This window comes from Fomitiporia mediterranea, assembly GCF_000271605.1.
Source record: "Fomitiporia mediterranea MF3/22 unplaced genomic scaffold FOMMEscaffold_13, whole genome shotgun sequence".
Classification (NCBI taxonomy): domain Eukaryota; kingdom Fungi; phylum Basidiomycota; class Agaricomycetes; order Hymenochaetales; family Hymenochaetaceae; genus Fomitiporia; species Fomitiporia mediterranea.
Genome location: NW_006760398.1, coordinates 1 through 26,847, shown reverse-complemented (window position 1 = coordinate 26,847; position 26,847 = coordinate 1). Strand labels below are relative to the sequence as shown.

Sequence of the window (26,847 nt, the reverse complement as noted above, 5' to 3'; positions counted from 1 at the left end):
AACTTACTCGACCATTTATTTTGCTACTTAAGCTTGTACTCGCATCGTTTGTGAAGCGTCCACTGTACAGGAACTCTCGGGTTCACTCCACTGTGTATCATTCCGAGTGCTTACCGCCTGTTCACGAGCAAATGTAGACAGGAGTAGTCTCGAATTTATCACAGTAATAATTGACTCGGAAATGTGGATTAATATCTGATCTGATACAGCCTAGGGTTGGGACAAGTTTGGATATTACCAATTTGTGCTGTGTGTTGATCCCGAGTAGTATGATTAAACTGAATACCTGATCATTTGCAGATGCTATAACACTAAGCGCGCGGATTGCTGAAAGGGATGAAATGAGGAGAAATATCGGTCTTATTAAGCAAGCATTATACCCCATGTCCACTTGATAACAATATCACATTTAGAATTGTTTTTGCAGGAGATTATGAGATGAACTCACGATAATAAGGAAGATTCTGTCTTTATAGAGCATTGTCAGTATATTCCTATTCCTGATATGTGTACAGTCCATTACATTCCAGATGACAAGGCTAGCAACATAAATATCAAATGCTGCCTTTAAGTAAATGATAGTATACATCATCCACAACTTAAAAGTATAGCATTATTGTGTATATTCATTACCTGTACCATCCAGAAGTTGAAGAACTTCTTGGGATTGAAAGTAATGAAACAAGTATCAAGTACTAGCACATACACAACATTTGCTAAATAATGGAGCAAACACATCAAACTCTATCCTGTTACAAGAAGTACACAAACAAAGAGACTTACTGCCCATGCCTTTTACCTCTTAGCCTATAGAGACAATTGCAACAGTATTGACTATTACTGAGCCAGCTATGAGGAGCTGGAGAATTTCCAGTTTGTGCTCCCATAGCAGAAATGTATGAAAAATCACTAGACCTAGGAAGAATATGATAATATTCATGAGCTTGTACTGGATTTCAGACAAAGTATATGATTACTATGACCAATCGTGTCCACAATGAATATAACAATGGTCAACATCATTATGGATACACAACACCTGTACAAATATGAGTACAAAGATGGTTTCTTTGAAGAGTGTCTTTACTAATAATAGGGATATAAGACAAAGTGTCTAATAATAGAATAACTTGCCTCACCCATTCTGATGATAGCTCCCAGTAACTGTGAATATCTTCCACCAACATAAACAGTGTCAAAATACAACATAAAGCATGTAATAAAGTTCTTACCTAATAACAGAAGCAAAAGAGAAATCACTATTAGGTACTAATAGGCTATGTATACAACCTTTAGTATTGTGTGTCTTGATTTCCATACAAGTAATAGCTCTGGTTTGAATGTCAAACTTATGTTGTAGAGAAGAGACATGAATCCTGATACTGTCAGTAGTTAATATTGTAGTGAGTGACCACAATTGTACAGAAAAGCAAATTGTAATTACTGACAAGCTAAATACTTTGTTACAAACTGTATTTCTGCCTTATACATGGGGGATGTAAGGAACTGTGCAATTAGTAACAATATACTGGTTATTAGCCAATTTGGAGGTAAGGAAGTAGTAAGAGGCTCTGAGGCTCTTTAGCTTGAGTGTCTTTAGCTTAATACATATAGTAGAGACACTAGAACCCTTATTACTAAGTCTGTATCATATCAGAAATCAGTAATGGAGCTTACAACAGATACTGTTAATGTAAGTTTTGTACAATCACACAGATACTGATTATTAGTGTATATAATAACTATCTTTAAATAGAGAAGTCTGAAGATGAATTGAAAGAATATTATACAATTGTTTAAAGTAGTAAGTAACTTACTATATATTCTGAGTTGTTTAAAAACACAAGAGTGTTAGTTAACAAACCTCTTATTAATACCTAGATAAACAGTTAGGAGTAAGTTGTTTATTTGTACCTGTTAGAATCAAAATCTAATACATAGTACAATTTTTTGAGAGTATATATTATTTATATTATTTAAGAAGTATAATCTTACTTACTCTGTACATATATATAATACTTATAAAGTTAATCTTTGTTAGAATGTAGAGTAACAAATTGTAGTATAAACATTATAGTAAATACTTATGTTATACAGTATAATATTTTAGACCAACTATTAATATTCTACATCTTAGAAGTTACAATATTGTTTATAAAGAGTAATTGACTCATATTAGTAAGCAAGCATTTGTAAAATACAATCTGTTATAAGTTATTTATTACACACTCTCTTTCTTCTTATAATTTTAGACTACTGTATACTAATTTATAAAGTAGTAATTGTGTAAGAATATAATGTTTTGTCTTATTTTTAAAACCTCTTTATATATTAGCAATTAATACAATATTAACTATAGTAAATATATTTATACTTACAATAACACATATTTTCTGTTATTACCTCCTATTCTATACTTATTACTCTTAACATTTACTAGTACTGTTTAATAGAAGTAGATAAAAGATTAATTATTAAAGTTAAATATACTATTTCTTCTAGTAATCAACTTTAACATAAGATAACAGAACACTTACAACTATACAAAGAGAGAGAGATTACTATAAACTTAATAACTCAAATATTAGGAGGAGAAGGATAGTAGAGTAGAGAAACAGTAGTAAATTCTGGAAGCAGAGGAGAAGGAGAATAAGAGGTAGAGGAGAGTAAGAACTAGATAGTAAAACATAAGTAAGAGACTCTAAGTCATTATAACAAGTCTGTTCCTATAAAAAGAAGTATAAAATCTGTTAATAAATAAACTGTATATAATTAAATAAATTACTTACCTGTACCTCTACTCAGACAAGAGTAAATTGGTCTGAATAGGATTAAAGTCAAGTCTGTATACTAATTCTATGTGTGTACAGATTTGTCTAAGTCTTCTTTCCTATAGAGTGTTTACATGTAAGTTTAATGTATTAAAGTACAACTTTTGAATTATTATTTTATAAAATTAATAAAATATTTATTTCTTAATTTTTTACAAAAATAAAACTAATGTTTTTTAGATAAGATATTGTAATATATAATTATATTTTTTTTATGTTGTAAAACAGTTGTAGTAGATAATAATATGAGAAATGGCCTTAAATTAACTATATAAGACACTATAACAGTATAAAGAGTTTTATACATTAGTAAACAGTTAATTAAAAGAAAAGGAAGTTAATTTATTATTATATTTAGCTCTTCCTCCTTTACTACAATCTTGTACTCCTTCTACTATCACAATTCTACTACTTACTAACACTTTGTTTAACTGTTTCTAAGAGATAGATTAATGTTAATAATAAACATTAGTTAAGACACTATATAGACCTGTTTAGACAATAAAGTTCTATATTTAAGGAAGGAGTAGTAGGTAGTTATTAGTATACACATTCTCCTTCTTACTCTCTAAATTAATAGTTAAGTTGAGAGTATAGTAAGCTAGCTTTAGTTTTAGTTACTTTCTTAGTAAGTTAGTTATACTTAGTATAACTCTTTCTTTAGCTTTCTTTTTCTTCTTCAGCTCTATTTTTACTACTTACTATACCTTCTCCCTCTCTCTCTCTCTCCTCTTCTCTTCCTTCTCCCCCTCCTTCTCCCTCTCCCTCTTCTCCCTCTCCCTCTCCCTCTCCTTCCTCTTCTCTTCCCTCTCTCTCTCCTTCTCCCTTTCCCTCTCCTCTTTCTCCCTCTCCCTCTTTTATTACTTTTCCTCTTTCTCTCTTTCCTTTTCCCTTTCTTTCTCCTCTCTTTGTTACCTCTTTTCCCTTTCATCTACTCTTTTTTAAAATTCAGCTACTTTTATAACAAGTTCTTTGTAAACATTACTAAATAGTTTTTAATAGTTATGAATGTGTTTCTAAATAAGTAGAACTTAATCTGTAAGTAGTCTAGTACTAACTGTTTATACTCTTATCCTTGTCTTTTTTTTTTAGTACAACTGTTAGTATAGTTTACTATTCTCTTTGTCTATTAAAACTTTTTAAGTATAGTTAGTCTCTATTTAATCTTAACACTTTTTAAGAAAATCTCTTAGTGTATAAATATACTTAAAGAGTTCAATCTTAGTAGCTGAATATAATAGTAAGAGTAGAATATTTAGTAGAACTATAGTAAACTGGATAGAGTCTTCTGTTTCAACTTTATCAAAAACATAATTAATATGTAAATTAGTATTAGTACTAATAAAATAAAGTAGTCTCTTACCAGTTTGAACAGGGATTATATTAATAAACTGTAGTACAGATGTACAAACAGGCTGAACTGCTTAAGTAGTTATAACTAAAACTGGTTCAAAAGTAGAGGGAGGGATTGTATTAGGATTAAAAGGATAGATTCTACATTTAAGGAAAGTAGCTTAAACAGTACTAGGAGTAAAAGCTTTCTCTCTAGCATTAGTATATGTTTTAATAATATTATACTTACTAATTAACACATTTTGTCTTACTAATTCTATAACTTCCTTTTTATAAAATGTGAATAAAGGACTAAAGACTCTTATATTACATAGTTAAAGTATATGAGTAGTATGAGGAGGAAGGTAAAGAATAATAATATGATACTCTTTAGCTATTCTAAGAAACCTTAAAGAGTAATAGAAATTATGTCCATCCAGGATTAATAATCTGTACTCATCTAGAGACTCTAATTTCCTTAAGCTTTCAGGATGAAAAACCTTTTCAAGCTATAAGGAACATAACTCTTAGTCAGTCTATCTATTCTGAGAAGAAGTAATACTAAAATTATATTAGTATTATAATTAATAAGTATAATTAAAAGAAAACTTACTATGTATGAATAGGATTATTCATTCCCTAGAATAGACTTGTTTTAGCTCCTTTCATAATAAAAAGAGGCTTAAGAACAGTACTATTTGTACAAATACATTCAACAATAGTAACTAACTCCTTGTTTCTATCCTCTATCTAAGAGACAGTTTTCTGATCTCTATCAACCAAAACCCTTGTTTTTCCAGCTAATCCTATCTGAACTCCTTTCTTATCCATATTGTAAATATTAGAAGGTTTAATATAATAAGAAGTAAGAGTTTCAAATAATAAATCAAAAAAACTTTTTACAGTAAAAGCATTTAAAGCTTGAGCTCTAGAAGATTCAAGAGGAGATGTCTAAAGAAGTTTAAGATCAGGATTTCTGGATAAAAACTTTTTATACTATGTCTTTCTAACCTTTTTTTTAACAATAAACTCTGCTTTTTGTTAAACAAGATCTTTAAATAAAGGAATAGCTCTTTTTGCAAGAGCTTTAATCCAATCTTTAAGAACTTTCTCTTGAGAAGGTTTTAAAATCTGAAGATGAGAAAAGGCTAAAGATCTACTTTCAATACCTTCAAGCCTTCTTTTAAGAGTTGTCCTTGAGATTGTTAAATGCTCTTAGCATATTTATTACTGTATTCACTGTAAATTTGCAGTTACTAGGATTCAAAAATAAAAGGTAACATATTGTGTTGGCTTGTCTAATACTGTTGCAGCGCCCCTTGTGGTCAAGACCCACATGTGGACACTTTTACTATTTCTCCCTCAGATTTTGCTCAAACTTCATAAACTTTTATATTTATGTAGCTTAACATATAATAAATATATATCTGAAATTTTGAGACAAAAAAATTAGCTAAAAAAAAGTTATTATACTTACAATCCGAAGGGTATGAAAAATTACACTTTTGGAGTGAACCAGACTCTTTCCCACACAACGAATACACTATATTAATTCAAATTATTATTATTTTAAGCTGTAATTTTGTAAATATATGTATTAGTATGCTTTTTATTAGTATTATTTTTTGTAGAAGTTTCTGTGGAGTTTTAAGTAAGTTATAAGAAAACTCGCTAATAGTATGATTTTAACAGATTAGAACATACAAATTCACTAATCTCTATCTTTATAATTTTTTATACACAATTCTACTTATAAGATTAGTTAAATAAAGTTAATATTTATGATTATAGATATAAGAAGTATATATTTACCAAAAAGTATAACTTGAAATTTATTACTTTAATTTATATTGAGTTATTATATTTACAACTATAAAAATTATGGTTATTATAAGTATTAGTATTAAAATAATTGTTATTATTATAAAAACATACGAATTAAGGTGTGTATATGTTTTTTAGTAATAGTAGTACTAATTGGTTACTATAGCAACGAAAAAGACGCACCGAAAAAATTACAGCAACACTTTCTTCCCTTCTCTTCTTTCTCCATCATTTCTTCTTTTCTTGATCCCCCTTAACTTCTTTACTTCTACTTCTTATAGCTAGAAGATCTAGTCAATCATCTTCTTTATCTAAGGGTAAAGCCCTATTAGAGAAAGAAGCCAGGCTTAAACAAGCTATTTCTACTATTTTAAATTCTGAAACTTATTCAAACTCTACAAAATCTATTTCATCTATTCTTTCTGTTTCTAAAGAATTCAATGTTGGTACAGTACAAACTCTGTTATCACTTATTGTTTAGTACAGTTGCACTTGTTATTGATTGTACACAATGAAACATGTTTAACTTATTCATCCAGCTTAGCCATCTGCTGACCTCCTTGTTGACTTCAAACAAGTTTCAGGTAGAAGTGAACACCCTATTGTATTCAATTAGCATTAGAACAAACCCATCTATTCAAATTATCCCTTTACTAAATCTTACAGTTTTGTTCCCGGTAATACATCCACGTGGGAAGCACTCTCGAGTTCGAGTTGCTGTATATCACCTTGAGTGCCTACTACATGCCCACGCGCGAACGTGCGTAGGAGTAACCTTGAATTTATTGCAGTAATAATTGACTCTGAAAACTCAATTAAAACCTGATCCGATACAAGCTAGATTGGGACGGTCAGACATTATGAATATTATGCACTGTGTTATGCTCGAACTAATACGATGGATATTACTCACACAATCAGGAAATGCGCTAATTATGGCATTGAGAAGTCGAAGTGCTATAATAGAACTACAATGAGACGAACTGTGAATGTCACTCTCATAATTCAGGTCTCGTACCCCACGTCAGCTGAGATTCTGCTCAGAGTTATTATTGAGGAGCAGTGTGAGGTGAAACTTACGAAAATAAGGAAGACTCCATCATTACGCAACATAGTATAAAGATCTCTATTCCTCATGCGTGGGCGGGCCATTGCGTTCCAGATGACGAGGACAACAACATAAATATCAAATGACGCCTTAATTTGATTGTATTATTCGCTACCGCCAATTAATACCATGGTAATGAATAATTGGCTTACCTGTGCCATCCATAGCCTAAAGAAATCCCCAGAAGTGAAACTTACAAGGCACGCGCCAAGTTCAGGAAAGAACATAGCAGGCCCTGAGTAGCCAAATAGACATACTCAGAATATAAATTACTAGAAGGAAGGGAACTCACCGCTCAGGGATTTTACTTCCGTGTATAGTGAAGCAATAGTCACAGTATTGACGACTATTGAGCCGATGATGAGGAGCCATAGAATTCTGGGGTTGTATTCCCATAGCAGGAATGTTCGAAAAATTACGAGGCCTAAAGAGAGCATTATGGTTGACGTGAGCTTGTAAGTAAATTCAAATAAAGTAGACAAGTACCATGACCAATAGCATCCACGATGAATATAATAATTGCAAAAGTCATTATTACTGCGCGGCACCTATACATAAATGAGTACTATGTTTTTCAGCTAAGGAGATTTCCTTGCTACAAATAGGATGTAAGGCAATGCATTTTATACGAGAGAAAGTTATATTACCCATTCTGCAGATAGCTCCCAGTAACTTTGGAATTCTTATTCGGATAATAAATGTTAAAATATGTTGAGTTGCACGAAAGTACAACATCCTGACCTAATAAGAGAAACGGAAGAGAAATCACCATTAGGTACCGGTATGCAATATATGCAAGTTTTGGCAGTGTGAGCTTGGAATTCCACACAAGTAACAACTCGTCCTCGAACGTTATGCATATATCGTAAAGAAGAGAAGTAAACCCGGATACTGTTGGTGCAGGTCGTTGTGAGTGACCACAATCTCTGAGAGAAACAGATTATAATTGCTCACAGGCAAGATACCTAGTCGCGAATAGTGTTTCCACATTATGTAGCAAAGAGGGGAGAAACGTCGATAATGGGGACGACATGCGGGATATTGATCAGACAACCTAAGGTGTTGCTCTCCATTTAATACATAAATGTTAAGGCGGGTTGAGTCTGTATTTCTGGGTCTATATCAAAATTTAGAATCATTGACAGAATTTAAAAGTCGCCGTTGATTTGCATTGCACCAGCAACACAGGAAGCTGATCATCATTGTGCATTCCGGTCGTCGTTAGTAAATAAACCCGAAGATAAACTGAAAGGGGACATTCGATTACTTTATAGGGTGACCTGTTGCATCGGCAGGGTTGCCTAGAACCAGAATGACACCTCGTGGCGAGCGCTGCGAGCCTATAAGTGCTGGCAACCGATGGGAAACAAGGTTGCTATATAATTATACACATCATCATAATCAAGGTCCGGTGTTGCCTCAACTAAGAAGTATGATGCTTGATCTCTGTCGCGAAGCAGCATTTCCGACTAGTGAGGAAGATTTTGCAGGATCTCTGGAATGACTAATACCGGTCCGTAGAACAATGTCGTCTTACGACGGCATTGAATTAGAATATAGTAAATACATAAATACATATTCCATAGTAGTGAGCCCTCTTCAAAAGGAAATACATAAATCGAACTTTGCCTAGACAGGAGACATCAAGGCATTAAAACAACCCTTTATTCATTTAATCAAAAGGTTCGGCAGCAGCAAAGAATGAGCAAATTACTGATCTTAATTAATATTAGGACAAACTTACTTGTTTGGTCAGGCAGCACTAGAGTTTGCCACCTATTCAATGCCTTTCCTACAACTCTACCTGCTGTGTATTGTGTACAGTTGATTTTAGCCCTTGTGAAAATGTATGCAGGAGAAGATGTGTATTGAATATATTGATGATTGACATGGTAAAAGGCAGAGTAGAGGTGGGTGACAGGACCTAAGCTGGCATGTTAGAAAACACTGTGTGTTGTAGTAGTCAAAGATCAGGATAACTCACACTACTATGCATACATGCTACAATGTTAACAATCCGGAGAGCTACACTCAGCAGTATATAAGAAAATGAAATGTTGCTAATAAAAGTAAAACTCATACTCCAAGAAAACTAAGAATATATAAGAATAATTAAGATGTAAAACTCTATAATAATATAAGTACATACAAAGACAAGGATCACCCCATCTTCAAATAAAATCCCCAGAAGATTTCTGTTTGCTGGACGAGGCTTGTCCATTGCATTCCAGACAATGAGGCCAAGGACATAAATATCGAAAGCTGCCTTCAATCATATTTATAAAGTTAATAAGAAATGGTCTAGTCTTATTATTACTAGATTGAAATAATTTACCTGGGACATCCAAACTCTGAATAAATCACTGTTTGCAATATCGAAACCACAAATACTTGTTTTCCCGGGATCTAAATAGGGATACACACTTCTTAAGGTTCAGGATAATAGGTATGAGGGAAAGGTAAGCTGACCAATTAAATATTTTAAAGTCGTGCCAAGTGAAACTACAGTTACACCGTTGACTATTATTGACCCTGTAAAAAGGAGCCAGAGGATTCGAGGATTGCAGTCCCACAGTTGAAATGTGCGAAACAATACAAGACCTTGGAATAACAGCATTACTTTACATTAAACTGCCTTTAGTAGAATGCAAATGTGGCCTATACTTACCATGTCCAGTAGTCTCGGTGAGGAAGAAAATAAAAGTAAGGACAATAGCGACCACTCGACACCTGTCCAATTAGTGAGTACAAGACTGTTGTGATTTTTCTTGTATACTTTCTGAGAATAATAGTAAGGACAGAATTTATACCTAGCGCAATCTGGCTTACCCATGTGCTGGACAAATGCTGAACTTTGAAAATATCTTATGTAATAAAGTAGCCTGAGTATTGGAGCATATCACATTAAGAGTAGACAAGCATACTGACACACAGTCATTAGCAGAATAGAACAGAATAACACGTAACGATAGAGGATGTATGCAAATTTTGATAGTGTAAGCCTGGTGCGCCATACAAGCCGTAGTTCTGTTTCGATTGTTAAAATTATGTCATACAGGAGACATGCTAATCCGGACACTTCATACAATACAGTTTTGTGTCAGAAAATTGTAAGAGAACACTATGCAAGCCAAGTAAAGTTGAGGTTACTCACAGGTAAGGTACCTAAAGGTAAATTCAATCTCCACTTCACCCAGGAGGGGTTGCAAACTGGACGGTATCTGACTGGACATAGACAAAGGAGAGGGAATTCGCAACAGCTGCCAATGTTTCTAGCTACTGCACTTAAAGAAACACGAATTCTACGTTGTATTATGACATTCACATCTAAAAATCAGTGATGAAAACGCTGTGTCTATGATATCTGATGTACTATAGTGTATCAGAAGCTCCTGATACTGAGGGTTCTGGTTCTAGCTACTGCAAAGCAAGTTCTGGACAAAACTTGTGGGGCTTGTTTGCTTCTATGGTATTCCAGCTTGTGCTTCCACGATGGCGAAATCAGAATAGAAACAATGAGAAAGCAATTGTTACTGTTAATAGAGACGAACAATACTAAATGAAATCAGCAATACTATAGCAATAAGATGCTCCATCAGGATCATGATATACCTCCGAATCGCCGGCAGCATCTCATCCGAGGCGTATCAGATGCATAGATGTATACTGTTGATTGTCAGTGCGAAGCAACGGCCGCGAAGAGATCTTACTGCTTTACACATGAAACCTGATACGCTCCATAGATATCTCACACCCGTTGGATTACGAAGGTTTTGTTCTTAATCCTTCCAGTAGCCAACAGTTCCCCTGCCAGCAAATTGAAGGATTGCTTCGTGCTGGACAATATTGGCATGAAGTTAGCGCTGAAAACAGTGAAAAGTGTGCAGTGAATATTTGAAGACCATTCTTCTGGTGCCCTTTGATGCTTGACTGACTAGTAGACCAAAGAAGAGATGTCGGCAGCTAGCATACTGCTCGGGGACATAACTGAGAGCCGAGTATACAAGGAGGCATAAAAGTGGATAGAACTGTATTATCATTAGGTTCATGATGCAAGAGACGGGGAAACAGCCGAGAAGCGCGACTGCTTTGATGGCTTCTAAATACCTCCAGCAGAGTTGAATCCCTGACCGTGCGGCATGTCTATAACCGTCATGGCAGACCGCGTCTGTCTTTCTCTCAAGGACCTTGCAGCCGGCTTCGTCATTGTGGGTACAACGAAAGTGCTTGCGGACACTTACTTAAGATACCGGAATGGCCTGGCTAAGTTGGAGTAAGTTCAATCGTTTTCGTAGTTATCACGTTTTGATGAAATCATGTTCGTGATGATGCAGCTCGTGTCCGGGAAAGCATCGCCTCTGGATTCGCCCCTTTCAGACTCTAGCGATAGTACTTGCTACGTATTTCCCTCCGCGTGGTTGGTTGGCTCATTTCGGAGGGAAATTCTCTCGTGAGTCACGTGTACCTAATCTAGAACAAACTGACTTTTGCTTTCGCTTTCGATTTAAAAAATATAGCTTATGCAAAGGAGGGAAGTACCATCCTGTCCAGTCTCATAGTTTGGGATGGTACCCCGACATTCTGGCTTGCCGATGCTGAGGCTATTAAGGCTGTTACCTCGGATCGGCATGCTTTTAGGAAAGAGACAGAAGTAGTGCGTTTATGAATTGTTTCGAGTTACTACTCTGGAAGCTGAAGCTGATGGAACTCGTGATAGTACGATGTACTTGAGATATATGGACGCAACGTAGTTAGCACTGACGGAGACGAGTGGCGGAGACACGTTGCGGTTGCCGGGCCTGCTTTCAACGAAGCGAACTATGCTCTTGCATGGGAAGAGACATTACGGGTTATGCACGAGTGGTTCGAGGAGCTCGATTGCGATCCCGAGATATCGGTTGGGAAGTGCTTGGATATTAAAGGAGAAATGATTAGGGCAACACTCCTAATCATTGCATCGGCTGGTTTCGGCAAGCACATATCCTGGAGGGAGGCATTACAACAATGTAATTCCACACGAGAAAAGGTCATGCCTTTCCATGTTGCACTGGACCTAACGATCAAAAGGCTTTTTGTGAAAGTTCTAACACCTAACTTTGCATATGAGCTGCCATTTCGGATTCCTTGGCTTTCGAATCAATTGGAAGAAGCACGAGATGCGTTTGCGAGTTTGAAGGGTCATATGGAGGTTCTTGTTACTGCAGCGCGGAGTTCTGATAATGATGAAGGGGCCGATTTGCTTCGGTGCCTTGTGAAGGCGAACGATGCGACTCGTTCTTTGGGTGGTGCGAGTACGAAGGGCACGTTGACAGATGATGAGCTGTTCAGCAATATATTTGTAACGTTTACTTTCCATCGTCTATTCAGATTTTCATTCGCTAAACAATTCTGTAGGTATTCTTGTTAGCTGGACATGGTGAGCATCCAAGCACAATATAGACATAAAATAATCAATCTTATTACAGAGACGTCCGCTCATACTCTAAGCTTTGCCATTTTGCTGCTCGCTTTGAATCCTGATGTACAAAAGAAATTGCGTAAAGAAGTTCTGCGGGTTTGGCCGACAGTTGAGGATTGTGCTTCGTCTAGCAGCAAAAGAGACTTTGAAAAACTTGTGATTATTCCTCGTCCTTTTTTTTTAAGAAACAATGACTAATGACCTTAACTAGGAGTACACCCTAGCTGTCTTCCGCGAGACTTTACGTTGTTTTCCGGCAGAACCTCGTATAAATAAGATCGTTGAGCAGGATTCTGTTCTTCAAGGGGTTCGGTTCGAGCCGAGCAACACCCCACATGAGACTACTACATCTTATGATGGTGCACTTACAAACATCCAATTTAATCGTGATGAGACCAAGGATCGCAAGTTCGCCGTACGCGTGTCAAAGGGAAGTGCTGTTAGTCTGGACATTTGGGCACTGCATATGAATCGTTAGTCTAATGTCTCCTCGGTTCGGTAAGAAACTGAATGATGCTTAACATCCAGCTCTGTACTGGGGAAATGATGCTGATTTATTCAAGCCAGAGCGTTTCATCGATATCGCGGACTATAAATGGCCAAGAGATGCATGTGAGTCAACTCGTTTGTCACTGGTTTTGATTTCTTTTGCATTGATCGATTGGCATACCAAGTCATGCCTTTCTCCAGTGGAGCGCGAGGGTGTCTTGGCCAGCGATTCTCGATCACGGAGAGCGTATGCTTGCTTGCCTGTTTTGTACGAGGATACGAAATCTTGCCGCCGGAAGAGGGAATGAAAGCGGAAAAGCTGTCGGAATCAGACAAGAGACGAATTTTATCGTGGAAAGCTGGTATAACCTTAACGCCCACAAATGCGTACGTGAGACTCCGGAGGTATTCAAACGAAGAGTAGTGCTGAGTGCATTATTGTTCGATTGACTGTATGAGCGGGCACGTGACCAGAATGGCGGCTGACGGCACGCGACGCGACGCGTCTGAGCATTTCTTTTCTTTTCTTGTCTTGTCTGTGTTGTTGATCATAATGTACTCTATCCGCTTCCTCTCCTTAATATTTCTTCTATTTCTCTCCCGTGCGTCTGCGACGTCCAGTGCAGCATACCCGGTCCGCGACCAGTACCCGCTCATCGCCCGTGTTGGCCAGTCTTATTCTTGGGCGATATCTCCCGAAACCTTTGCCACCAATAGCTCGGTTAACGTCACGGTCTCCTCTCATCTTCCTGGCTGGCTTTCCTTCTCGAACTTGACGTTCTCTGGTACCCCTTCTGCGAGCGATGAAGGTTCAATAAACATCACTCTCCAGGCAGGGAGTGCGATTGATATATTCACGCTATGCGTAACGCACTTTCCGCCGCCAAGGATCAATATTGCGCTCAAGGATCAATTCAACAGTTCAAACCCGTCTATGAGCTCTGTTTTCTTCTTGGAGAAGGACTCTGTCCTGCAGGATGACAAACCGGCGCTACGTGTTCCGCTCCGCTGGTCGTTCTCTATCGGCTTCCAGCCTGCCACGTTTGTGAATCAGTTCGATCTGTTTTATTATGCGCAGCTTGCAAATGGCTCGAGGCTTCCTTCGTGGCTCTCATTTGACAATAGAACAGCTACTTTCGACGGTGTTGCTCGGACTCCACTGTTGCAGGAAGGCGAAAAGGTGGAGCTGGTGCTCATCGCGAGCGATCAAGAAGGATATTCGGCAGTACGAGCACCCTTTGATATTTTCATTGAATCCCACGATATAGTTATTTCAACGGAACCCGTCATTTATTTGACAGCAGGTGAGGACTTCCGGATTGACCTGGGACAAGATGACTTCTTCCTGCAGGGCATGACTGTTGACAACTCGACGATTCGAGCGGACAATATCTCCATGTTCTCCGTTGATACATCTAGTGTACATTGGATCTCTTATGACAGTGGATCGCGTGCGCTCACTGGTACAGCACCTCCCAAAGGCACTTTCTCCGTGTCTATGTCTCTTACGACTTTCAACGACTCACTCTCATTGAATACGACTATCAACATCGTACCCTCCTATTTTAATGCTACGACACTACCAGGAGTCTTCGCGAGCCCAAGCACAACCTTTTCTTTCGCACTATCCCCGTACTTATCCTCCGATAGTTACTTTTCAGGCCATAACGTCTCTGTGTCTGCCAGCTCTACTGCGTCGTTCTTGAACCTCGCGACGGGACAGGATGGAAAATATGTACTGAAAGGGCAAGTCCCCAGTAAACCCGACGCCTCGCACTTCGATGTTCAATTTTCGGCCTATGACCATACAACACACACTCCTTCACATGCTGCGCTACGTATCTCGCTTCGGCAGCCAAACTCGGAAGCCGCAGCTCGAGACGCGTTAGCACGACATCGCGCGCTTGTCCTTGGCCTTAGTATTGGACTTGGCGGCGCAGCGGCTTTGGTCTTGCTTGCTTGTATTCTTGCTCTTGTAAGGAAATACTGCAGGGTGCAGGATACTGCAGTGGATACGTACTCGGATGATGAAAAGGGCAGTGCGTCTTCCGTTCCTGAAGTGGAGGAAGGATATGGGTGGACAGAAAAGACCGGTTTGGGGTTCTCAGGGGTTCAGCCAGTGCGTAACCGGTTATTTTGATATAATATTTATCTTAGTATTGTGTAGACACTTCGAACAAAGTCTTATCCTGGAGTAGGTATTGGATATACCCCAACGTTGCTTCCTGGCTCTCCACCGCCTAACCGCACTACAAAGGCAGCGTTCTTCTGCAATGTCAAGGCTGCCGTTCGTAAATTCTCTATCGGAAGTCGGAATGCGTCGACACGTAAAAGTGCAATATCTCGGCCTGTTTTGATGTTAACTAAGGAGAGCACGGAGAACTTACGTGCATTGCGTGCGGCTGCCGGTCTTGAAGAGGCACCTGTTGGACATTCCTATGGCTTCCCTGAAGACGGTCCAGACTCTCTGGAGGCACCCCTAGGCGATGGTATTTCTCTCGGACTTAGTAGTGGACTAGGATCGAGTCCAACTTCGACCACTGGGCATAGTAACGAGACAGGGAAAGTCAGTATTCCTCACCAACGTGCCGATTTTGGACCAGCGCGTTCGGGTCATGCTCGTGGATCCAAATCCGTTTCACACGCACATGTGCCGCCAGTGCCAAAGCCATCACATGCAAGGAATCGTAGTACTGATACCCAAGCTACGCGATCATCCGACCAACGCGACAACGAAGCGGACCTGTCTGAAGCTGTCATCGTGACTGCATCGCGAGCTACGTCGCTCCGTTCCGCTCGATCGTCTGCGTATAGTTATACCCAATCCAACTACACTCGGGATAGCGCACACGCTGGAGGAGGTGGTCAGATGGCTAAACCACGTCTTGTCCCATTTACAAACGCCAGAGGCGTCCCTGTCCCTACGCCAACACTTAACTCGATAGCTGGTCCGGCTGGTCCCCGTGAGCCACGCCGCGTGAGCCAAGTCGCCGCTGTCGTGCCTGCCGAGCATGCAGGGCGTCTTAAGCCTGGACAACAAGATACGGACGCCGATGCCATAATGACGGATGGGTTACGGTATGTCCGTGCCTTTGGGGACCAAAATGCCGATCTGGACCCATCGCGTGCTGCGAGTCATTCTCGACAATCGCCTGCAGCTGCGACGAGTCGCTCTAGCTCAAAGCGATCATCGCGCTCAATGTCGCATGCTCAGGTTGGGCTATCTCCGGCACAGACTGCATCAAGTTATGTTTACCCGTCTCCTTCGCAAAGTGTCGAGTCGAGTGTGAAACGGAGCAGCAAAGGCAGTAGAGGGAGCCTTATGATGAGCCGTATCCTTGTACGAACGGGTGAAGCGTTTGCGTTCAAATATCCGATTGCGCTGTTGGCACCGGTGACGTCTTCTGCTCCGGAGCGCAAGCTGATCGCACGTTCATTGTACGGAGGAATGCAACTACCGCCATTCCTTGCCCATGCGGTGTCAACCACGACACCATCTCTTTCTACGTCTGGTTCGGGTAAGAAACGTCGTGTGCGTTATGAGGTCGAGTTCTGGGGTACGCCGAGTGCGAAGGATGTAGGTGAAATTGTTGTTGGTATCTTCACAGAGGGCGAGAATGGAGAGTGTGTTGGGAGACTTGTTGTGGAAGTTGTTCCTCGCGGTACGTAGCTCACCTAGGGAAATTTGTTGTTACGAAGATCTCTTCGCCGGATATTCTGTCTCTAGACCGGGTTTAGAGGTTGAGAAGGGGCCGATTTTCAACACATGGTTGGTCAACGAGGACGTATTTGTCGCGCAACAGCTCTGTAGGACAGGATCTCGTGTATTTCTAGAACCAATATTTGTATCTGTACCACATCCACAGCTATATATCATTATTGAATATGTAAGACTATATATGTTGTTTCATACCAGGATAAAAGTTTTTGCTGCAAAAAAGGATGCGGCTTTTTTATTTTATTTTTTGTGCTGTCAGCATGTCACGTGGCTTTTGTATGCGTCAGATTTTGACCCGCAACCCATTGGCCACTGCGCCCCCTTAACCTTGCTCTCTCTCTCTCTCTTTCTCCTCGTCTACAATGTCGTCCAATGTCCCGATCAATGCTGTTGACCCTACAGCACCAACACCACAGAATACACCTTTGGTAAATGCACCTATCACAACAAATCTCTCGAGGCCGACGATTCCAGAGACCGTATCAGAGGAAATCGACGAGCTGGAAGATGAGGACCCCGTCGCGTCCCTCAGCGTCGACGGCAAGCGGAGTTTAATGGGATTACTAGGCGTACAACTAAAGCAAACCGAACTTCAGCAAGAATTCAAGCGAGAAGTATTTGCTCTTGAAAAGAAGGTTCGTTTGCGCATAGCATATATCTCGCATGTCCTTTTTTGCATGATTTGGCTGAGATGATGATCCGCAGTACCTTGAACGGACAAAGCCGCTGTATGAACGACGCACTGCTATCATTTCTGGTTCTGCGGCTCCGACTTCTGAGGAGGTTGCTGCTGGGCAGCCACTTGCAGAAGAGTTTATAACTGAGCCACTGCCTGAAGGCGATGCAACCTCTGCCCCTATTCCCGAGTTTTGGCTTACGGCACTCAGGAATCATATTGGCATATCGGAACTCATTACGGATCGTGACGCGGGAGCGTTGAAGAATTTGAGGGACGTGAGGTTAGAGTATCTTGATGGCGAGAAGGAATTGGGATTTAAATTGAAGTTCTACTTCGATCCGAATGAGTATTTTGAGGACGAGGTATTGGAGAAGACGTACTTTTACAAGAGTGAAATCGACTACTCTGGGGACTTTGTGTATGATCGGGCTGTTGGCACGCCCATTAGGTGGAAAGAGGATAAGGATTTGACCAAGGAATTTGAGGTCAAGAAACAGCGAAATAAAAGTGAGATTCTTTCGCTCTAGCGTCGTTAATTAGTGTTGTATTCTGATCCGAGGTTTGTAGATACGAACAGGGTTCGTCTTGTGCGCAAGGCACATCCTGTTGAATCCTTTTTCAACTTCTTTAGTCCACCCTCGCCGCCTCCGGAAGAAGAGATTGACGAGGACGACGAAGATGCATTTGATGCTCGAGCAGAAATAGAGTCTCGATTGGAACTCGACTATCAGGTACAGTACTATTAGCATATTATTGTACAACCCTCTTTGTTGTGCTCATATATGTACAGATTGGTGAAGATATCCGCGACCGCATCATCCCGAGGGCTGTCGATTACTTTACAGGGAAGGCACTGGAGTTCGACGCGGACGATCTTGATTCGGACGAATACTCGGACGATGATTTTGAAGACGATGAGAGTGATGTGGAGGATGTACCTGGGCCTGGAAGACATCGGCACGCAACGAAGGGACGCGGTGCTGGGAAGAAGGGTGAGGGACAAGAGGAATGTAAACAGCAGTAGTGTAAGGAGAAACCCAGTCTGTGGTTCTGTTTGTTTGTTTTGCTTGGCGGTAGTGCACATCCTGACCCGAAGACGAGCTCACCTAATTTACGAGTCTGTGGTCGAGCACAGCGAAGGAGGCGGGGGGCAAGAGGAGTGTAAGTGGCAGTAGTAAAAGAGAAACGCAGTCTTGTTAATTTCTTTTTCTTTGTTTTATTTTGTTTGATCAATTGGTGCGATTATATTGTTACCAAGTCAAACCCGAGAAAATGATGTTTGAAGAGTTATAATCTCCGAAGGTCGTTTTGTGTGAACATATGAGCAGGAAAGGGATACAAGGCCGGAGGTACAGCTGTGTTCCGAGTTCCGAGAGTATGTCATGCCGCGCAAGTCCCGAAAGTACGGGTTCGGACTGGGCACTGGTAGTAGTAACTGGTTAGTGATTAGTTGTCCCTGTCCCCCCGTCTTAGCGCCTTGGTCCGCTCTTGGCTTCCCATTTCACCCTTAATTTATGTCCCTCTCTGCCTCTCTTTTCCCGTCTCTCTCTTTCTCCTCAAGCATCGTTTGATACGATAGCTACGGCGCCAGTGATGATTTTATACTTCTTGGCTTGCTTTTACGCACTTGCAAATTTTGCTGCCACAGCATCTCCAAGCGCCGATGCAGCCTTGGCACCCCCAGTTTCTTCTCCTCGTTTACTACTACAACAAAGGGAAGCTTTGATTCGAAGAACGGGACGTGTCGTTCACCTTGACCTTGAGCGCATTGAGCGACCGAGACCGAGACGCAGGGATGAAGTGGAGGCTGGCGCACATGATAAAAGCAGTATTGGTCTTGGTGACGCACTTGACATGTACGAGTTCTGTTGCCTCTCCTTTTTTGAAGTGTGTTAAGGCTTCTTATATATAGAACTTATAATGTTCTCGTGCAAGTCGGTAATATATCTGTGCCACTGGTCCTAGGTGCGCTCCTCGCCCTTCCCCCGTTTTAAAGAATGACTAGACGTACTTCGATTGATAGATACAGGTTCAGCGGATCTCTGGATCCTTTCTGACAGCTGTACAACATGCTCTGTGTCCCCCTTCCCCCTTTATCCCTCCCAGGGCCTCGAACGAGTCGCTGATGTGAAACTACGATACGGAGATTCGCGGACAGGAACGCATGCTACTGGCGTAATTGGCGCAGAAAAGGTTGGAGTGGCCGGGTTTATTATCGACGTGTGTGTTCTTTGCTACTATTCCTTGCGCGACTTCCTTAATTGGCGAGTTTATGGATGGCTAGAAACAATTCTTTGCGGCGATAAATGATACGAATACGACTATCCAGGAGACAGGTTCTGTCGGGATATGTGGTCTTGGATTTCCTGTTAATAGGTATCTTGGAACCTTTGAAGGATCTTTTGTACGCTTACGATTCTTTTCTATGAAGTCTACTGTGGAACGAGTTATACACGATGGCAGCTATTAACTCGGGCTCACCAGCAAACATGCGGCGAACATTACCAATTGTGGACACCTTGTCCCGCCCACAGACGTTTCCGAATGCCCCTCTCTTCCCACCACTGCAGAATCGAGCTGCAGACGAGGATATTACTGGAGGTAGCTCAATATCTGGTCAAGTCGACATTTTGTCGTCGTTCAATACTTATGGACCATTCGTCTCGAGACTCATTCTCAATAATTCATCCAATCACGACGGTGGAACCGAGGATTCTTCGGGATTTCTCGCTTCTCCACAGTTTTCCGTTACACTTCAACGAACGATCCCGTCGCTGAGCGGTAATGTAGGAATGTTTACCCTTGGTGGCCTTCCAGATGGCGTCGATAATGCATCGTTGACTTGGATGCCTGTAAGGCGATATAAAAAGGAACAAAATGGTGTTTTTGTTCCACAAGCGCCAGACGAAGTGTACCCATACGCGTGGGACGTCCCGCTCGATGCTATTTATTTTGATGGCGTGCGTTTAAATGGAAGTACGCTTGGTGACATTAGGCTTGAGGATGTGGGGCAAAGTGCGCTCGTCGATACGGGCAATTCGCTCATCCGAGGTCCTGCAGATATTATTCTTGCCATTCTGTCGATCCTTGCAAATAGCTCGTCCTCTACCGCACCGTTCTTGCGTTCGTCTCAGGTGGCCGGGTCCGATTATTCGGAACAAGAGTATTCTGATTTCACGGAGAATTTCGACTCATTTGCGTATGCGTATCCCTGTGCTGAAGCGCATCTTCTCTCTTTTGAGTTCTCCGGAAGGCAGTTTCCTGTTGATCCGAGAGACTTTGGGAGACCTATGGGCGATCGGGATGCATATTGGTGTGTGCCGAATATTGCACCGACTGACCCTCCGAAAGTAGGAAACTATTTGTATAGCTGGAGCCTTGGGGAACCGTTCGTTCGTGGGTGTGTGGTGTTTTTGTATGATGTATTTTTAACGGCTGACCGCATAACTTGCAGGGTTCTTGCAAGCTTCTACTATGGCAATTTGACACATCCTTCGTTCGATCCGCCACGCATTGGAATTCTGTCAACAGTCCCCGAAGACACCGAGCTCCGCCTTGCTGGAGCCGTGCAATCTGCAGCAAGTGTTGGAGGTTTCCCTGGTATGCTCGTTATTCAGTATATTGCACGTCAATAAACATTACTTGTATACAGAAACTACGATCGCAGCCCCGACAGGCACTCATACTACAGGTACAGTAACGACGAATGCCGACGGCATAGTGCAAGCAAGTGAACCTCCCATACCCTCTAGTGTGACCTCAGCGTCGCATCAACAGCGAAGTAGTGCCCTCTCACCACATTGTTGTTCACTAAATACGGATATTAGAAGTACTCTTATTTGTATAAGCATTGTTCTTTCTGGGATATGGTTGTTTGTATAAAATACGTGTCAGTTAAAAGGAACTATCTATAATTAAGAGATAATAACTCTTATAAGCTTAAGAAAGTTAATACAAGTATATAGAATTTATATCTTAGTATTGTAAGTACATGAATTGTACTATTTGTTATGGTTTGCTACTCTTGCACCCTCAGTTCTACTAGTTCTACACCCTTCTGTACTGGAACTCAGGACTTCTGTCTCTCAGGTGTACTGTATATACACTATATGTAGACTGATTCTCTCTATAACTCCTACTACTACCCCTCTCTACCTTATTACTCTTTTCCTTTGTTTACCCCTTCATTCTTTGTTTATTCTAATGTCTCTTACCCTTTGTTCACTCCTTCATTCTTTGTTCACTTATCTTTGACCCTCTCATTCTTTATTCTTTATAGCTCATCATTCTCTGAGTACTTTTGTATAGTTTAGTATATATACATGTATAAGATCAGACTAGTTCTGTAGTCTTAATCTTGTCTACTCTAGATAGTCCTGTACTTTTAGACTTACTCTATATACTCTATACTTGTCTTACTCTCTCTTCCTACCTATTCTATAAGTTCTGACTATGTTCTAGTACTTGTATCAGGAAAATATCTCAAACTTTGTATTAGCTTATATGTATATAAATTATATATATTTTCTACATTATGTATAAGAGCTTATTGTGTACCTAAGGGTTTTAGAAAGGTAATAAGAAGCTAAGAAAGCTATTAAAAAGTCTTGACTTTCTGGTCAAGAATAATAAGAATTGTAGTACTTACTAAGATATATAAGTACTTAAAGTGTACCTTGTAAAATGGCTAAGTATTATAATACTTGTTATTTTAACAAGGAAAACATATAAATATAAAATGTATAAGATAAAATTTTCCTTATATCTATTTGTTATTAAAATAACAGTTTATAATTATATTGAAATATTGTATAAATACATTATTATCTATAACAATTAGGAAAATAATCTGACAATAGATAGTAAGTGTATTAACAATAGAGAATGAATGTGTTTCTTAACTGTTTAAGGTAGTCTTTGTTACTATACCTTAGTTGTCTCTCAGTCTCTACAAGTTGGATTGTGTATAGATTGTAAGATTGTACAGATTGTAAAGGTTAAGATTGTACTTATAAGGCAGATTTAGAGGTTGACTTGTTAAGAGGGTAAGGAGTTGTTAGTAAGTACAAGTACTTAAAGTAAAGAGATGAATATACTGTAACAGTATATAGTAAGTATAAGTAGTACACTAGGGTTAATATTTAAAGTATTAAATGAACTGATTTGAGTAGTAAGTAAAGCTGTGTTTATAAGTATACATTGTATACTCTAACTATATCTTATAATTAGAGGTATAGTAAACTGAGTTATTACAAATAACTATAAAGATATATTTCTAGAACATTCTAGCTTAAAGGATGAGAGTAAAGTAGAAAGTATTAATAGATTTAACTTATCTTAAGTAAAGTAAGTAGTAGACTACTGTATCTAGTTAATATAGTATTATAAATAGTAACAAGAAATGTAAATAGAAGTAGGGTGGACTTGTTAAAGTTAATGTCAAGTATAGAATAAATAGAGAAGTAAAACATGTATAATATTAGAGAGAGGTAGTATTATAGGAATAGTTGTAAACAAAGCTACATTTGTATATATATACTATATACTCTAACTATATCTTACAATTAGAAGTGTAGTAAACTAAACTGTTAACTAAGGAGTATATTCTTAGAGTGTTCTAACCTAAAGGAAGAACTGTACCTATAAGACAAGTTTAAATTAGTAAATAGTAACAAGTAAGAAAAGATAAACACACTATAACAGTATATAGTAAGTATAATTAGTATATACAGATTAAGATTTAGAGTGTTAAACAAGTAAGTTCAGACTATAAACAAAATTATGTTTATATGTATATACTTTATTATTTATTTATAGTGTTTAATAGAAGGTGTAGTAAACTAAGTCATTAATTATAAAGTGTATCTCTAGAATGTTCTAACTTAAAGAGAGAAGATAATGTGTAAAGTGTAAACAGACTTAGTTTAGAAAGAGTAAGTAGTAGTTACTACTTTTATTATTTAAAATAGTATTATAAACAGTATTAGAGAATGTAAAAGTATATAGTATGAGTCTATTAAGAATATTAAGTATAGAATAGTAAGTAGAGAAGGAGAGTATATATAAGGTTAGAGAGAGAATTGTACTTTAAAAGTAATCTAACATAAACATTATTATAAGTATACTTATATATACTTGTTAATTGTTACTTATACTATAGAGTAGAAAGAAGAATGTAAATATATAGAATTATTAAAGAAGTTGTTTAGTATTAGTTAATAATATAAAAGTACAAATATAAATGTAAAAAGGAAGAGGAATATAAAAAAAAGGAGGATAATAAAGGAGAGACAGAGTAAGAGGTAGAGTAAAGAGTAAAAAAGATAGAAGAGAGATAAAAAGTTAAGAGGAGAGGAATAAGTACTTATTATATAAGTTATTATAAAGTAAATTAGTTACTTATATTTAACATTATTAAGACTAAGAGAGTATAGTATAATTAGTTGTATAGAATCTAAAACTTAGTATAAGTATTATAATAGTTAATTAGAGAGACAAGTATAGTAATGTTTATTGTTAACATTGTTAAAGGTAAAGTAACAGTTAGTAGAACACATGTAAGAGGAGAAAGACTAAAAACTTAAAGAAAACAAAAGTAACAATATAATAGTATAATAGAGAGTTAGACTTAAAGAGATAGTAAAGGTTAAAGAGAAAGAGTAGTATATATAAGTGTATTATTATATACTCTTAATCTTTAACTATTAATTATATAAGTAAGTTAAGTATTAGTTACTTAAGATAATCTAAGTATAATGTATATATTATATACTTATAATATACTTTTATTAAAATAATAAAGTATAATAAGTACTCTTACACTATTATATATATTAATATACTTTTTATATAAATTATAAGATAATAATAGTTATTATTACATTATTATATTATAAATATAACTTTTTTTTAAAAATTATAATTTAAATATAATACAAGTATAATACTTTAAGTTATTATATAAAGTTAGTATAATACATATAATAGATTTTATTTATTCTTAGTACTTATATAGTTTTTATATATATTAATATATTTTATTTAAACATTATAGTTTATTTACAAACCTTATAATTACTTTATAATATATATATAATATATATATTACTTTATAAAGTTTATAAAAAATTATAAGAAATATAATATTTTCCTAATATATATTTTATATTTCTTTTATATAAAATAATTGTAACTTAAGTCTTCTTACTAAGTCTTTAAGTCCTCTCTATACTATTATTAATATTAGATTAAAACTACTTATTATTACTCTACTATTAAAGAAAATGTGTTTTTTAAGTTAATAGTATTTTTAAACTATAAATATAAACTTATAACTTTTAATCTAACTATATTCTTAAAGCTACTAGTTAGAATTTATATTAAGAGAATAAGTAAGAATATAAAAAGAGTTAAAAAACTAAGAAACTATTATATTATAAGAAAACTTACTATTTCTTATAAGAGAATTCTAATTACTCTTAGTTTACTTAACTACTAACTAGAATAACTTAATACTTAAGTAAGAAGTTAAAAGAAAAGAATTCCCTTTATTTAGTAATTAATACTATTTTTATAAAGAGTAATATATATATAAATATATAAGAAGAAAGTGTAACTAACTATAATAAGAATATATATACTTATAAATTCTACTATATAATAATTTAATATAATTAGTAATATAGTAATAATAAAATACAAACTAGTAAATTAAATTCTTATACTTACTCTTTAGTATTTAGTTTTAAATACTAAAAATTAGTAGAAAAGATAGAAAACTTACTTAAAGTAACAATTAGTAATAAGTAACTAATAAAATACTTTACTTATATATATAGAAAACATTATTATAATATAATACTACTTTTCTAAAATGATTCAAAGTTAATCTAGTAAGTATTAAGATAGTAGTAACATTTTAAATAGTAAATAGTATAATTCTAAACTATATAAAACTAAATAAAATATTAATAGAATTAAAAGTAATTAATATTATTATATAGTTAATTAGTAAAAAAGTTTTCTCTTAATTGTTACTATTAATATAATACTTTTTAAAGAGAATTAGTAAAGTTTTTAGAGAAATATAGTGTTTTAACTTTTAAGTATTCTAAAATATATAATATAAATTAATATGTATAAAAGTAGAAATTCTAATAGTATAATAATTGTAAATATTCTTTTCTCTTATATTTTTAAAAAGTATAAAAGTAAATCCCTAATTAATAAAGTTATAACCTTCTTCCTTAATAGAATAAATTATTATTATAACTTTTAATTAACCTTATATGTTTCTCTACTTTTATAAAATAATAATATAATAATAAATAATAAAAATATATTTTAAAATTCCTTTACTATATTCTTAATTTTTCTAATAAACTAGTTTCTATAAATATAGTACTTTATACTTGTATTAATAGAATGTCTCTAAATATATACTCTTTTATATATAATAACTAATTATAATATAAAACTAAATATTCTATTAAGTTTAATATTTAAATACTAATTATAGAGTATAATATAAAGTATAATATTTGTTCTTAAATAAAAATATTGTTTTAAACTTAATAAGATTATAATGTATAAGTATAATATTATTAAATATGTGTATATATATATAGTATTTTAGTATATAATAAATGTTCTATTATATTCTTATATTAATTCTTTGTATTTTAACTTATTTATATTTTTATAAGTTAATTAATTTAATTTCTAAATTATTTAAGTATACTTTTATTATTTTATAATATAATATTTTATTATAAAATGTTTAAATAATGTTCTTTACTTTTCTAAGTATTATAATTGTTTATATACTATATTATTTTATATATATTTTAATAAAATGTTTTGTTTATATATATAATAGTATTATTTAAAGTTTTAAGTATATACTATTAATTCTTTATTTATTTAGTAAATCTATATATAAATTAATATATTCTAGTATTAACTTTCTATTTTTCTATATTCTTATTCTTATACTAATATATTTCTTTCTTATATTATTTATTATGTGTTTTATTTTTTATAATACTAATATTATTTAGTTTTATAAAGTTTTTTATAAAATTATTTTATAATAATTTATATAAGAGAAATATATATTTAAACATAATTATATACTTAAAAAGTGTATATATAATATAATATATATACTTTTTACTCTTTTATTAAAATATAACTTTATTTTTAGTATAAAACATTTAATACTATTTTAAAACATATTTATAATGTTTAGAAAAGTTTTCTATATGTTTTTATACTTTAAACTAATTATAACTACTTATTTTTAAAATAGATTAAACTATATTATTATTTAATAAGTATTCTAAACTTAGGCTTGGGTTAGGGTTAGGGTTAGGGTTAGGCTTGGGTTAGGCTTAGGGTTAGGCTTGG

General features: G+C 36.3%; 7 protein-coding genes across 7 annotated transcripts; 5 read left to right on the top strand and 2 right to left on the bottom strand.

The window, feature by feature from the left end:
- Nucleotides 1-4,913: 4,913 nt before the first annotated feature.
- FOMMEDRAFT_94724 (uncharacterized protein) lies at nt 4,914-5,105 on the bottom strand (the record flags this gene model as incomplete). The annotated part of the gene is made up of 1 exon (XM_007270389.1): nt 4,914-5,105. A coding segment is annotated over one exon (192 nt), but the record flags the coding sequence as incomplete, so codon positions are not given.
- A 1,462-nt stretch (nt 5,106-6,567) lies between these two features.
- On the bottom strand, nt 6,568-7,627 carry FOMMEDRAFT_160647 (uncharacterized protein; the record flags this gene model as incomplete). Its single annotated transcript, XM_007270395.1, has 8 exons — nt 6,568-6,586; nt 6,652-6,824; nt 6,901-6,944; nt 7,006-7,015; nt 7,068-7,184; nt 7,248-7,330; nt 7,388-7,519; nt 7,582-7,627. 8 exons carry the CDS (start codon nt 7,625-7,627, stop codon nt 6,568-6,570), a joined length of 624 nt encoding a protein of 207 aa, XP_007270457.1.
- Nucleotides 7,628-11,430: 3,803 nt separating this feature from the next.
- On the top strand, nt 11,431-11,761 carry FOMMEDRAFT_94151 (uncharacterized protein; the record flags this gene model as incomplete). Its single annotated transcript, XM_007270351.1, has 2 exons — nt 11,431-11,545; nt 11,613-11,761. Coding segments are annotated over 2 exons (264 nt in total), but the record flags the coding sequence as incomplete, so codon positions are not given.
- A 51-nt stretch (nt 11,762-11,812) lies between these two features.
- On the top strand, nt 11,813-12,088 carry FOMMEDRAFT_53415 (uncharacterized protein; the record flags this gene model as incomplete). The annotated part of the gene is made up of 1 exon (XM_007270347.1): nt 11,813-12,088. A coding segment is annotated over one exon (276 nt), but the record flags the coding sequence as incomplete, so codon positions are not given.
- A 36-nt stretch (nt 12,089-12,124) lies between these two features.
- Nucleotides 12,125-13,466, top strand: FOMMEDRAFT_94683 (cytochrome P450; the record flags this gene model as incomplete). Its single annotated transcript, XM_007270385.1, has 6 exons — nt 12,125-12,433; nt 12,490-12,511; nt 12,561-12,709; nt 12,765-13,026; nt 13,082-13,165; nt 13,228-13,466. 6 exons carry the CDS (start codon nt 12,125-12,127, stop codon nt 13,464-13,466), a joined length of 1,065 nt encoding a protein of 354 aa, XP_007270447.1.
- Nucleotides 13,467-17,090: 3,624 nt separating this feature from the next.
- FOMMEDRAFT_23018 (NAP-domain-containing protein) lies at nt 17,091-18,723 on the top strand. The gene is made up of 4 exons (XM_007270284.1): nt 17,091-17,395; nt 17,466-17,946; nt 18,007-18,170; nt 18,230-18,723. The coding sequence occupies exons 1-4, from the start codon at nt 17,123-17,125 to the stop codon at nt 18,461-18,463; spliced, it is 1,152 nt and encodes a 383-aa protein (XP_007270346.1). The 5' UTR covers nt 17,091-17,122; the 3' UTR covers nt 18,464-18,723.
- A 309-nt stretch (nt 18,724-19,032) lies between these two features.
- Nucleotides 19,033-21,074, top strand: FOMMEDRAFT_113051 (acid protease; the record flags this gene model as incomplete). The annotated part of the gene is made up of 6 exons (XM_007270394.1): nt 19,033-19,295; nt 19,352-19,404; nt 19,463-19,659; nt 19,724-19,815; nt 19,871-20,839; nt 20,894-21,074. The coding sequence occupies 6 exons, from the start codon at nt 19,033-19,035 to the stop codon at nt 21,072-21,074; spliced, it is 1,755 nt and encodes a 584-aa protein (XP_007270456.1).
- Nucleotides 21,075-26,847: the final 5,773 nt, after the last annotated feature.

Bases quoted from the DNA above. Each gene is read 5' to 3' on its own strand.
- FOMMEDRAFT_23018 (XM_007270284.1), top strand. From the start codon at position 17,123: ATGTCGTCCAATGTCCCGATCAATGCTGTTGACCCTACAGCACCAACA. The intron at 17,396-17,465 runs GTTCGTTTGCGC...GATGATCCGCAG, and splicing joins TATTTGCTCTTGAAAAGAAG to TACCTTGAACGGACAAAGCC. The intron at 17,947-18,006 runs GTGAGATTCTTT...CGAGGTTTGTAG, and splicing joins CAAGAAACAGCGAAATAAAA to ATACGAACAGGGTTCGTCTT.